The sequence below is a fragment of the Carcharodon carcharias genome, chromosome 23 (assembly GCF_017639515.1).
Source record: "Carcharodon carcharias isolate sCarCar2 chromosome 23, sCarCar2.pri, whole genome shotgun sequence".
In the NCBI taxonomy this organism is placed as follows: domain Eukaryota; kingdom Metazoa; phylum Chordata; class Chondrichthyes; order Lamniformes; family Lamnidae; genus Carcharodon; species Carcharodon carcharias.
This window is the reverse complement of record NC_054489.1, coordinates 40,441,480-40,455,967: the sequence shown is the minus strand read 5'-3', so window position 1 is coordinate 40,455,967 and position 14,488 is coordinate 40,441,480. Positions and strand designations below refer to the sequence as shown.

The 14,488-nt window shown below is 43.3% G+C and overlaps 1 protein-coding gene across 1 annotated transcript; it reads left to right on the top strand.

The window, feature by feature from the left end:
* Positions 1 to 6,251: 6,251 nt before the first annotated feature.
* LOC121294033 (cyclin-dependent kinase 5 activator 1-like) lies at positions 6,252 to 8,836 on the top strand. The gene has a single exon (XM_041217540.1). It carries the CDS (start codon positions 7,038 to 7,040, stop codon positions 7,944 to 7,946), a length of 909 nt encoding a protein of 302 aa, XP_041073474.1. The 5' UTR covers positions 6,252 to 7,037; the 3' UTR covers positions 7,947 to 8,836.
* The last annotated feature ends 5,652 nt before the right edge of the window (positions 8,837 to 14,488 follow it).

Genomic DNA, 14,488 nt, shown 5'->3' with positions numbered 1-14,488 from the left:
GGTAGGTAGGTCAGGTGTTTCTCACATGTCAGTGCAGACTCGATGGGCTGAAGGGCCTCTTCTGCACTGTGGTTCTGATTCCTTCACTGTCGCTGGGTCAAAATCCTGGAGCTCCCTCTTTAACAGCACTGTGTGTGTACGTACACCACATGGACTGCAGCAGTTCAAGAAGGCAGCTCACCACCACCTTTTCAGGGGCAATTAGTGATGGGCAATAAATGCTGAACTTGTGAGTGATGCCCACATCCCATGAAGCAATTCTTTAAAAAGCTTCTGGAGTGGGACTTGAACCCATCATCTTCAAACTCCAGAGGTGAGCAAGCTACCCACCCAGGACACAGTTCACAACTCTATGGGTTTTTTAAAAATACAGTTACAAAGAAAAACATTCTATAAAAGCTGAGCTAAAACAGAACTCTAGAAATGAACAGCAAGTCAGTCAGCATCTGTAAAGGAAAAAGCAGAATGATGCTTAGGGCTTGTTTCAATCCTACTAAGAATGGCATTTTGTCTTTACTGTCTACAATTGCAGTTAGTACAGCACTTTTATCTTAGTTTGTGAAATATACACCTTTGTGTAAAGTATTAATTTAAATGGCAATTTAAAAAAACTTGTCACAAATGATGCCATAGTCAGTAGGCTGATAATACCATCTAGGCTGTTATGTGGGGTTTCCCCTGATGTTGCCACATGTTGATTGTTGCATTAACTTGTTTTGTAAAGATAACTGGGGTAAATCATCTCTTGACCTTATCCCAATATTTTTTAACTAACCTTTGAAAAGTTCACAATCAGACTCAGCTTCCCTAAACCTTTAATTTTGTATTTTTGGTTAGCACAACAGCCATAATTGAGGGCAATGATTACACCAGCCCCAGCAAACTACATATAAATGTGGCAACATTTTAAAATAAAACTCCCCACTCTACAGTTGCTCAGTTTAGGATAAATTCTAAGATAAAAGCAAAATATTGTGGATGCTGGAAATCTGAAACAAAAACAGAAAATGCTGGAAAAACTCAGCAGCTCTAACAGCATCTGTGGAGAGAAAAAAAGAGTTAACGTTTTGAGTCCTTATGACTTCTTCAGAGCTAAAGGGAAGTAAAAATGTTATGAAATTTAAACTGTTTATTGGGGGGGTGTGGGTGGAGCAGGTGAAGCTGGAAAGAAGGTCAGTGACAAGTGGAGGATAAAACAATGAATAAAAATGGAAATAAATAAAAATAAAAATAAGTGGATAAAAAATAAAAATTAAGAAATGAGAATGAATATTGAAAAAAGGGAATAAAAGGGGGTGAGGATAGAAGAGAGAGTTCATGGTCTGATTTCGTAACAATATATCTGATCAAGAACTAATTCGTCTTCTGTGACACAACTCACAAGAGGGAAATGAAAATCTCTTCCTTTAACTCGTTCTCCCCCACTCTAATTCTATCCGTCTCCCCGGTCTCTCTGCCTTTTACTCTTTCAGCTGTTCTTGTGTTGCCATCTCTCTGTTTGCCCTCAGTTGTTTGGCCATTGTGTTGTCTCATTGTCGTTCCATCTTCTGTATGTTTCTATTCAGTTTGTACAAAGTGCCCATATGTTCCTTTACTGAAACAAAATTAGGCTGGAAGATGCTACACAGAATCATAGAATCGTGGGATGGTTTACGGCACAGAAAGAGGACACTTAGCTCATTGTGTCTGTGCCGGCCGAGAAATGAGCCACCCTGTCTAATCCTACTTTCCAGCATTTGGTCCTTGGCACCTGAGGTACATACCAGACACCTTTTAAATGAGTTGAGGGTTCCTGTCTCTGCTATCCTTTCAGGCACTGAGTTCCAGACCCCTGCAACCCTCTGCTAGTTGGCCTGAGGGCTAAATGCTGACACCTGAAGAGGGGGATAACTCTGTAACCGGGTACAACCAGGAATGTGTCCCAAAAAACCCACAGATAAATAGAAATGAGGAGGGAATCCACGTGGACCATTTTCCTCATCTCCCCTCTAATATTCCTACCAATCATTTTAAATCTATGCCCCCTAGTCACTGACCTCTCTGCTAACACCCATAGGAAAAGAGAAACTGGGGGTTGCCTCTAGGCTGAGGAGAACTAATGACCTTAAGTCAGAAATGAACATGGGCTGGGGCTTGACCTCGAAGTCAATAACACAGCTGGCTCCAGGTGGTCCCCCTGATGATGTTGTGCTTGATCCAGTGATAACCCTTACAATTATAATGGTGACCCTATAACTCAACAACGCCTTCTGAATTATTTGTCCCAATGCTAAGCAGCATTCTACTATACATCAGAGATACTCAAACACATTTTTACTGCAGTTCTTTTCAACTCTTCTATGGTACATTTAACCAGTTGCTGGGAAATCCTCGAACTAGCTAGGTCATTGAGAATATGCACGTTGTCCCTGATACTGCCCATGCAACCCTATTTTTCTGCCAAGTTTGGCCTGTGGCATAAGTTTGCTCTGGGAGCTGAATAAATGCAAGTTTGTCCTATTTTCTTTCTTGCAGTGGTACAGAACTATGACAGTGCAGGAGGAGGCCATTCAGCCCATCGTGTCTGCACTGTCTCTCCCAGTGAGCGACTCACCTAGTGCCTTCTCCCCATCACCCTGCACACGTTCTTCCTCTTCAAATAACAGTCTAATTCCCTTTTGGATACCTCGATTGAACCTGCCTCCGCCACACTCTCAGGCCTTAACCAGTTGCTGCCTGAAAACGTTTCTCCCCACCCTGCAGGATCACCAGCAAATAACCCGTGAACAAGTGCAGCGTTCACCCAAAACAACACCTAGAAAAATTAAGAGATAAAAACAAAAAAACTGCGGATGCTGGAAATCCAAAACAAAAACAGAATTACCTGGAAAAACTCAGCAGGTCTGGCAGCATCGGCGGAGAAGAAAAGAGTTGACGTTTCGAGTCCTCATGACCCTTCGACAGAACTTGAGTTCGAGTCCAGGAAAGAGCTGAAATATAAGCTGGTTTAAGGTGTGTGTGTGGGGGGCGGAGAGATAGAGAGACAGAGAGGTGGAGGGGGTTGGTGTGGTTGTAGCGACAAACAAGCAGTGATAGAAGCAGATCATCAAAAGATGTCAACAACAATAGTACAATAGAACACATAGGTGTTAAAGTGGTGATATTATCTAAACGAATGTGCTAATTAAGAATGGATGGTAGGGCACTCAAGGTATAGCTCTAGTGGGTTTTTTTTTTATTTTATATAATGGAAATAGGTGGGAAAAGGAAAATCTTTATAATTTATTGGGAAAAAAAAAGAAGGGGGAAACAGAAAGGGGGTGGGGATGGGGGAGGGGACTCACGACCTAAAGTTGTTGAATTCAATATTCAGTCCGGAAGGCTGTAAAGTCCCTAGTCGGAAGATGAGGTGTTGTTCCTCCAGTTTGCGTTGGGCTTCACTGGAACAATGCAGCAAGCCAAGGACAGACATGTGGGCAAGAGAGCAGGGTGGAGTGTTAAAATGGCAAGCGACAGGGAGGTTTGGGTCATTCTTGCGGACAGACCGCAGGTGTTCTGCAAAGCGGTCGCCCAGTTTACGTTTGGTCTCTCCAATGTAGAGGAGACCACATTGGGAGCAACGAATGCAGTAGACTAAGTTGGGGGAAATGCAAGTGAAATGCTGCTTCACTTGAAAGGAGTGTTTGGGTCCTTGGACGGTGAGGAGAGAGGAAGTGAAGGGGCAGGTGTTGCATCTTTTGCGTGGGCAAGGGGTTGTGCCATAGGAGGGGGTTGAGGAGTAGGGGGTGATGGAGGAGTGGACCAGGGTGTCCCGCAGGGAGCGATCCCTACGGAATGCCGATAAGGGGGGTGAAGGGAAGATGTGTTTGGTAGTGGCATCATGCTGGAGTTGGCGGAAATGGCGGAGGATGATCCTTTGAATGCGGAGGCTGGTGGGGTGATAAGTGAGGAGAAGGGGGACCCTATCATGTTTCTGGGAGGGAGGAGAAGGAGTGAGGGCGGATGCGCGGGAGATGGGCCGGACACGGTTGAGGGCCCTGTCAACGACCGTGGGTGGAAAACCTCGGTTAAGGAAGAAGGAGGACATGTCAGAGGAACTGTTTTTGAATGTAGCATCATCGGAACAGATGCGACGGAGGCGAAGGAACTGAGAGAATGGGATGGAGTCCTTACAGGAAGTGGGGTGTGAGGAGCTGTAGTCGAGATAGCTGTGGGTGTCGGTGGGTTTGTAATGGATATTGGTGGACAGTCTATCACCAGAGATTGAGACAGAGAGGTCAAGGAAGGGAAGGGAAGTGTCAGAGATGGACCACGTGAAAATGATGACCTCTCTGTCTCAATCTCTGGTGATAGACTGTCCACCAATATCCATTACAAACCCACCGACACCCACAGCTATCTCGACTACAGCTCCTCACACCCCACTTCCTGTAAGGACTCCATCCCATTCTCTCAGTTCCTTCGCCTCCGTCGCATCTGTTCCGATGATGCTACATTCAAAAACAGTTCCTCTGACATGTCCTCCTTCTTCCTTAACCGAGGTTTTCCGGTCGTTGACAGGGCCCTCAACCGTGTCCGGCCCATCTCCCGCGCATCCGCCCTCACTCCTTCTCCTCCCTCCCAGAAACATGATAGGGTCCCCCTTGTCCTCACTTATCACCCCACCAGCCTCCGCATTCAAAGGATCATCCTCCGCCATTTCCGCCAACTCCAGCATGATGCCACTACCAAACACATCTTCCCTTCACCCCCCTTATCGGCATTCCGTAGGGATCGCTCCCTCCGGGACACCCTGGTCCACTCCTCCATCACCCCCTACTCCTCAACCCCCTCCTATGGCACAACCCCTTGCCCACGCAAAAGATGCAACACCTGCCCCTTCACTTCCTCTCTCCTCACCGTCCAAGGACCCAAACACTCCTTTCAAGTGAAGCAGCATTTCACTTGCATTTCCCCCAACTTAGTCTACTGCATTCGTTGCTCCCAATGTGGTCTCCTCTACATTGGAGAGACCAAACGTAAACTGGGCGACCGCTTTGCAGAACACCTGCGGTCTGTCCGCAAGAATGACCCAAACCTCCCTGTCGCTTGCCATTTTAACACTCCACCCTGCTCTCTTGCCCACATGTCTGTCCTTGGCTTGCTGCATTGTTCCAGTGAAGCCCAACGCAAACTGGAGGAACAACACCTCATCTTCCGACTAGGGACTTTACAGCCTTCCGGACTGAATATTGAATTCAACAACTTTAGGTCGTGAGTCCCCTCCCCCATCCCCACCCCCTTTCTGTTTCCCCCTTCTTTTTTTTTCCCAATAAATTATAAAGATTTTCCTTTTCCCACCTATTTCCATTATATAAAATAAAAAAAAACCCACTAGAGCTATACCTTGAGTGCCCTACCATCCATTCTTAATTAGCACATTCGTTTAGATAATATCACCACTTTAACACCTATGTGTTCTATTGTACTATTGTTGTTGACATCTTTTGATGATCTGCTTCTATCACTGCTTGTTTGTCGCTACAACCACACCAACCCCCTCCACCTCTCTGTCTCTCTATCTCTCCGCCCCCCACACACACACCTTAAACCAGCTTATATTTCAGCTCTTTCCTGGACTCGAACTCAAGTTCTGTCGAAGGGTCATGAGGACTCGAAACGTCAACTCTTTTCTTCTCCGCCGATGCTGCCAGACCTGCTGAGTTTTTCCAGGTAATTCTGTTTTTGTCCTAGAAAAATTAACCCGCTTTTAAAAGAAAGTAGTTGCACGTTTCATCGTGACACAAGTTTCCATCGCGTTTTACAACCAAGGAAATACGTTTGAAATTGTAACGCACGTAGTACAACAGCAAATTTGCACGAAGCAAGCCATGGAGTATAAATGATAAAATAATAAAAGCAGGAAAGGGTGGAAAAACTCAACAGGTCTGGCAGCGACTTGGAGGGGGAAACTCTCGAGAGATGTTGCCAAACCTGCTGAGTTTTTCTCGCACTTTGTGTTTTTATTTCAGATTTCCGGCACCCACGGGATTTTGCTTCGACATTAATCGTTTTTCGGCATTAATTGGTCAGCGCGCCTTCACCGCTCTTGGAAATATCCACTTGCGCCCCGTGCCACCGCTATTGTGGGAGCTGAAGGGTTAAATCGAAATTCGAATAGGCGGGAGCTTATTCTGAAGTCTGTTATGACTGGTCCTTCTGGAAGGAGGCGGAGTGCGTCGGAGCAAAAAAAAAACCAGTTTCAGTGAGGAAGCAGCAGATGCAGGGGGAGAAGCAGAGACAGTGAGAGATACAGGGGCAAGAAAGCGTGAGGTCTCCAGGGAGCCAGAGGCAGCCGGATCCCGGCACATCCTCAACCTCTTTCTGCTCTGATCCTCATTTAAGTGCAAGAGGCTGGCGCCCGTGTCCGGCAACATGCAGCTCGGGAAGCAACCGCCCGCCTAGACAGACAGACAAACAGAGAGACAGACAGACAGAGACAGAGACAGAGAGATTTCACCGAGAGGGACCGAGGAAACGCTCTTCAACTCCGGGGATACGAACCCCGGAGGAGGATTAATTATTGTAACCGGGGAAGAGAGAGGAGAGACGGGGGGCTGCGAGCTAGCGGTTCCCCATTCTCCCAGAAGAGGAGGAAAGCTTTTGTTTCGCTGACTTATTTTTTTTTGTTGTTGGACAAATCGAGAGGCTCTGCCATTTTACTGCAGCGTGGTGTCTGATCCAACAGTGACACAATCGCCATTAACCTCAGTGCCGCAGGAGCAGCTTTCCAGAGGCTGGCTGGGTGGGCGAAAAGGACCGGGCTTGGAGAGGATTGGGATTTAAGTCCCTGATTTTGCTGTTCGGGTTTTTGCGTTGGGGAGGACAGCCGCTGCACACCTGGCGGAGGCGGCTCTCCCTCCAGCTCCCCGCCGCAGTGAGACCGGCCCCAACATCTGCAGCCGGCCAGAGGCTGAGGCACAAGCCAATATTCAGCGCCATCCGCAGGTCCAGCGGCCGCCACCACCATCTTCCCCCCGAACCTCCAGCAGCAAAACCCCCCGAGCCCCCCCCTAGCCATGGGCACCGTGTTGTCTCTGTCGCCCAGCTACAGGAAGGCGGCTCTGTTTGAAGATGGCTCGGCCACCGTGGGCCAGTACACGGCCGTGCAAAACAGCAAAAACTCCAAGGAGAAGAACCTCAAGCGCCACTCCATCATCTCGGTGCTGCCCTGGAAACGCATCGTGGCCGTCTCCACCAAGAAGAAAAACTCCAAGAAGGTCAACCCCAACAACTACCAGAACAACGTGACCCACCTCAACAACGAGAACCTGAAGAAGTCCCTCTCCTGTGCCAACTTGTCCACCTTTGCCCAGCCCCAAGCCCCCGCCCAGCGCCTCAACCAACTGCCCAGCAGCAAGAGCAGCGTCTCCTCGGTGAAGAAGACCCCCCACAACAGCACCGTCAGCCCCAGCTCCCCCAAAAGGGTCATTGTCCAGGCTTCCACCAGCGAGCTGCTCAAGTGCCTGGGCGAGTTCCTGTGCCGCAGATGCTACCGCCTCAAGCACTTGTCCCCCACAGACCCTGTCCTGTGGCTGAGGAGCGTTGACCGTTCTTTGCTGCTGCAAGGTTGGCAAGACCAGGGCTTTGTGACGCCGGCCAACGTGGTCTTTGTTTACATGCTGTGCCGGGACGTCATTTCATCGGAGGTCGCCACCGAGCACGAACTGCAAGCCACCCTCTTGACCTGCCTCTACCTGTCCTATTCCTACATGGGCAACGAGATCTCCTACCCGCTCAAGCCTTTCCTGGTGGAGAGCTGCAAAGAAGCCTTCTGGGACCGCTGCCTCAGCATTATCAACGCCATGAGTGCGAAAATGCTGCAGATTAACGCGGACCCGCATTTCTTCACTCAGGTCTTCGCCGACCTGAAGAACGAGTGCAACCAAGACGAGCGCGGCCGGATGCTCATAGGGTTGGATCGGTGACTGATGGCTCGCCCCCGGCTGGATGTTTGTTCCAGAGACACAGACACTTTAATACATATATATCGAGAATCGATTAGAGTGTGCAACATTTTTTGTGTCATGGGGGTCTAGTACAAACACGGATTTATTTCCATGCTGCTAAAAGTGTTTTAGAACAAATTTAAAACCAACCCGTCCTGCAAAAACGGCACGTTTTTCTCTTCTCTTTATCTCTCTCTCTTTAAATTGCTACAGTGGTATTGTGCATGCAAAGTATCTGTGTGTCCCTGAAATCTATATTAATACAACTGACGGGCAACAACGAAAAAAAACCACGCGGCAAAAAAAAATACACACACACACCAAGGAAATTATTGAGTATTTGGACTTTTTTTTTTGATTACATGTTTTAAAGAAGTATTTATCAACATGGAGACGAAGGGATTTTAAAACAAAAAAGTTTTTTTGTCGTTTTTGGGATGCACTTGTTCTCATTTGTTTTTTGAAATCAGGTGGCGGCGGAACCTGCAAGAATGTGCCATTTTCACACGGAAGTCTGTTCCGAGAGACTTCAGCTGTACATTTTGAAAGTGCTAATATTATGACAATGTTTCCCAGTGCAATTTGTTATTTAAGGAAAAGAAAATCTCTCTTGACCAAACGGTGTTATTTGTTGTATGTGTGTAGAGTGTATGTTTGTATGTGAGTGTGTGGGTGAAATTGAGAATATTGGTGTCAAAATGCTGTAAACAGCGGCTGTGTTTTATGTTGATTTTTTTTTAATTTCTATTTATTTTTGTACTGTGATTAATAAAATGCACTGATCATTCATGACTGGCTGAGCCTGTTTGGGAGTTTTATTTCAGATGACAAATGTGAAATGTTAACACACGAATAGAACTTGACTCTTCATTAGTGGTAATGTTAAAGAAACCCACTTTCCAGTATGTAGTTACTGCAAAAACTTAGTTCTGCAAGAAAAGTTTAGTGTTTTTATTCTAAGGCAATAAAATGACCTGGCCACTTGTGCTGTCTCCTAATTTATTCATCAATAATCCAACCAATGCCAACTTATTTTCTGCATCCTTTGTGTACCTATAACATTTACATTGATCTCTTAAAGAATTATTTGCAATTTTGATGTTTTTATTAATATTTCTGTACCTGAAATTTCGAATTATTGATAAATCTTGTATCAAATTACTGGTGCAGCAAATTTTCTTTCTGAATATATACAAAGCACAAATTATCCTAGAAGGAAATAATACATAAGTAAACATTAAGTTCCCTTTGAACCAGTGAGATCTTGATTTTAACATGTTAAAAATTCCTTTTGTCCTTGACTGTTTAAATTTGATTGACACTACAAGGCAATATTATGATATATCAACCCTATGTCAGGTTGTGGTATTTCTCACATGTCAGAGTTTGTGTTTCCGAATTGGCATGAATCTGAACTCGTCTTCAACCAGGTCTTATACCTTCTCTGAGGTCAGTTCTCCCCATGCAACAGTGAAGCATTTGTTTTGCTGGTCCTGAAATTACTGCTTTTATAACACAGGGTTGCAAACTTCCCTAGCTTGTGAGGTAGGAAAATTAACATTTTTATTATAATTTTAATCTCCTGAAGAACTTAAGTCTGCATTCTTCTACAAATTCAAGTTTAATGCAAAGTATTTAAATGCATAGTTAATTGTCCATTATCAATTGATGATTTTCTTGTGGAAGCAAATTGAGAAGTTTGCTCTATGGAAACACCTAGTGGCCAGAACCTACAGCTACATTGTGACAGATGACATAGGAAAAATTTGGGAAATGTTGACACAAGTAATGTCTAAACCTTCGCATTGTGCTTTAAAGGAGCATTACAAAACAAAATAGGCACAACACTTTACAGTGGTAAATGGTGCTGCAATAGCATGATCAAAAACTGTAACAAATTAGGCATTTCTATGACTTTCCATACATAGAAAAAGGTAAACATAGTGCATTGGCTTGATACCTCTTAAGACCTGAGTTTAGTTAAAATTGATAGAATGAAAATTTTCTCTTGACTATAAAAATCCTATATGAAATGAGCCAACCCTGTTTGCTAGCAGGTAGTGGCCAGCATCAAAAACGGTCCCTAATTTATCAATGAATTAGCCTTGGGAATGGCTGGCATAGAGAATTGGAAAATGTTACAAAGTTACATTTGAGTTTTTCTACTGTGGATGGGGGTTAAGATATACTGCAGCAGTGTTGATGTTAGAAAAGCTTAACTAAAATGGTAAAGTGTGCTGATAGCCTATCCTTGGTGAGCACATTCACCAAAACTCAGTATTGCTATTAACAAAAACATAAGTGAAGATAGTTAATAAAAAGGAGGTAATATTTGTTTTATCAGTTTAAATTTTGTGTTGGAAGGGATAAACTGTAGGTTACATATGGGATAAAAAACCAAAAATGCTTGAATCACTCAGCAGGTTAGATAGCATCTAAGGAGAGAGAAACAGAGTTAATAACCATTCATCAGAGGTTGTACATGTCTTAGCTTTTGCCCAAGAAAAGCAAGTGTGACTGCATTTCAAAAGTAACTTGTTGGCCACAAAGTGCTTTGGAATGTAAGGATGTGAAAAGATGTTTTATAATGTAAGTTCTGTCCCTTTCTAAAGGGAAAAAAGGGAGGTGGAAAAATAATATGCCAGAGTTCCTGCTCCTGTTTGCAATGATCCCTGTTGGCAACTATGTATTTGTGAATGTCAAGTCAAGATAGGATTGGGTTTGCCTATAATGTACCTTCCCCTCAGTAATTTAGTAGATTACCGACACTGTCCATTCTCACAGATGGAACCAAACACCCTGCTCGATCTCCCATTTGTAGTAAAAGAGGGAGAAATGGAGTGAAAATCAAAAAACCCCACCTTAGTCATTATTGCTAAATTGATGTCTAGAAGGATGCTGATTGACATCTGACCAAGAGAACCTTATATACTGAAACTTGGCATCAATGTTATTGTTCCATAGTTGCATACAAAATGGCCAAAGCTACATGTTAGTATGTGGGAGAAGGAAGAAGATGGGCATGAGGAGCTGCTGAGGTACCAAGCAGATAGATCCCAGGGTCAGTGCCTGTAAAGAAGCCCTACTGACATAGTCTTGTGCCAAAGCTGCAAGAAAAATAAAAGCTAATGTAGATGTTATGTTTTGATTGAACATAATGGGGAAGTTATGTTGATAGGGTGAGATGAAGAAAAATATGCCTTGGTCACTAGATCAAGTGAAGCCATAAACAATATTTCTGATCAGTGTTTGATGAGTTTGATAGCAGTATTGAGCAGAGCAAACCTTTACAGACACACTTGTGAGTTTGATTTAATCATATTGATAATAACCAGAGCACTATCTCCCTGAAAATTTGGCATTTCTAAGAGGTTTTTGTACAATTATTTATACATTTCCTAATATTAAGGCACAATTTCTGCATGTGGAACTTCTGCACACCATAATGATGTGTTGGAGTTATTTACATTGTTGTGCTGGGATCCCTGATCTCCACAGTATGGGGTTAGAGGGGAAATAGCTGTACAGTGTCACTAGAAGTAAACTTTTTTTTTCTCTGAATTTGGTAGTTGATCCCATGCCCTGGGACCATTTAAATGTTAACAACATGACCACCAGATCTCCCCAGTACCCAAAATAGCCATAGGTCAAATGACAAGATGATGCATTTTTGTACTCTGAATATTACCCAGTAACTCGTTCTCACTAGATAGAGAATCAAAACAGAGCTACAGATTAGAGCAGCAGAGATTAGGCAGAACAAGAAAGGGATTCATTTTGTTCATCTTTGGAAAATCACACAACACATCCTAGTGGCCTATGCCTACGGCATGGCTGAAAATACTTACGCATTAATTGGCAGGTGTTGTAAATGAAATAATGTCACCCAGAATTTTTTTCCTTCCCTGTTTTGAAGGGGATCGTACCGGACTGAATTGCTTCAGAATCTTTCCATTATATTATCAAATCTCTTAGTGCCATATGTGTCCTGACTGATGTCCTTCAGGAAACCCTTGCTGCTGTGTCAAAATAGGCAAATTAAAATAGAGATGGAAAGACACAGCACGTCTGTGTCTGTTTCTATAAAGACAAATAGCCCTTAATAGAACCGGACAAAATAAAAGTGGAGTGGAGAACAACAGGTAGATTTCAGGAATCAGGAATTCGGGCAGCAACTGGTGAACAATAATGTAAAGATAAGGTTCGTGGGACAACAAATAGGCAGCCCAGAAAATATTACGCCTTTTGAGTTTTATAAAAAATGGGGAAATAGCGTAATAAAATTATGCTTTGCATATAAATTTATTCTATCATATTTTTCTGAAAGATTAAATTCTTTTGCAAGCCATTATATACAATATATAGGTTACAGTACAGATTATCACTACTTAGAATTATTCACATTGAGCATTTAATTTGGTTCTATATAATTACGCACAATGCAGTCATTCCTAGCCAAGAGGCTTAAGGCAAAGATTAGTAGTGGGGAGGGGGTGGGGTCTGGGATAGAAGTGGTGCTGAAGGAGATTCATTGAGGATTGATGTAGTGTGAGTAAGAGTTGAGGGGGTGCTGGAGCCAGCCTATACAGTAGTCACTAATGTGGCTTGGAGTGGGTGAGCAGAGGATTCATACATATTTTTTGGCAACATCATATGGCAAACTGCACATCTAGGAAATTGCATATGTACTTGAAAATGTATGGGGGAAAAGAGGTGAGTGGGACTAATTGGTTAGTTCCTTCAAAGAGCCAGCATAGACATAATGGGCCAAATAGCCTCATTTTATGCTATTGGATCGTATGATTCGATGTGTTTTGAGTGGAAATTGTCCAACTTCATTGTCAAACAGGTATTGGGTTGTGTCATAACAGGATATTATTTGGAAGAAAATTTGTGTTTTTCATGGAAACATAGAACATCTATAATTCCTGAATTAAAGAGCTTAAGAATAGGTGGTCCAAAGTGGGTGATAGAACATCACCAAACCACAGAGCCACAGATTGTTGGTAAGTAGATTTAACCTCCCCCGCTACTCTCCTGAGCTGCTGACCTCAGCTATACTGCTATTGCTGGCACAAAGCCCAGATCAGATATTTCACCATTAAGGAAAATCTAGATTGGCTGCCCTGTAAGACCTCCTAGAAGCTGATAAAGGATGACATTGTCACCAGCCATAGAAGTGGCCATGTGCCTCTTCTCCAACTGTGGGCTGGACAAGAAATAAATAAAAAAGGTATAAAATCCAGGAAAAGATAGCCTGCTTCCCTGCTCAGTGATTAGTGCATTATAGAGGATATGACTGTCTATGCATGTTTTCAAAACTATTTTATGATTCATAATACTAGAAGCCATGTAACACAGATTGTAGTGTGATGTTAGAAGTGGTTTTATACTGAATACAAAATAACAACACATTCTTGTATTTATGTATCAACTGCATTGTAGAATAAAGTCCCAAAGTGCTTTATTGTATGTATTTTAAAAAGTGATACCAGAAGTGCTTGTGTACACTTTACAGCACAATATTAGGATAATTTATATATCAATTATAACGTGATCATATTAGTGGGTCTGTATAGATAGTAGCATGATGTTAGAACTGGTTTAGTATGGATTACAGTGTGATATTACTCACCATATTATTACAATATTCCATTCTGCATCATTTCCAATATTACAATGTCAGGATTCATTACAGCCTTTGTATGAAATCACTGACAGCTGTCTCTTGTTTACAGCTGGTGTTATTCCTTGAATACTGTACCAATGTGAGGAAAGGATAGGAAAATTAATTTTAAAAACTTGTGAGGTTTTTTTGAAGTGTTAATAGGTTGAGTTTAGACAAGTTCAGTTTTCATCCAAGCGCATAACCAAAATACTGAATTCAGCACAATTAAAGAGAATGCTGTTTTCTCTCCTTTGTGTCATGTACTATTGTGATCCTTTTTAACTCAAAGCACTGTTTAGAAAAAAAGTATAGAAAATCAACGGGTAATTAAGGATGAGTTGTGGATGTTGGTAAGGTAAAGGCCTAGAAAATTGAATGTGTCCATAGGGCACATGTTGGTAGCATGTGCAGGGAGGAATCCCTGCATCAGAACGGAAAAGCTGAAACTATATCTGGTGCTGGGCTTCATTACTGGCGAATTGTAACAATAATAGGCAGTTCATCAACAAATCAGGATTGAAGATTGACCGAGCCAATGCAATGACAACAGTGACCCTCTGGTAAATGCTGATGGGTTTTGGGTGGTGACCAGGAAGAATGGGATGACCAGGGAGGGAGATGACCAGGAAAAGGGGGGAGGGTGAAATGGAAAGGGAGAATGACTAGGAGTTGCGGGGTGGGGGGTGGTGCAATTGCGTCAGAGAGTATTGGGTGGGATTGGGCATGCCGGAAGTTAGTGATCAAAGGAGGCCTCAAACCAGCATTAGGCCCCTAATTTGCATATGAAAAGGATTAATGCCTATTTCAGGTGTGGATGATATGACCTTTACCAATATGGCAGGAGGCACACTCC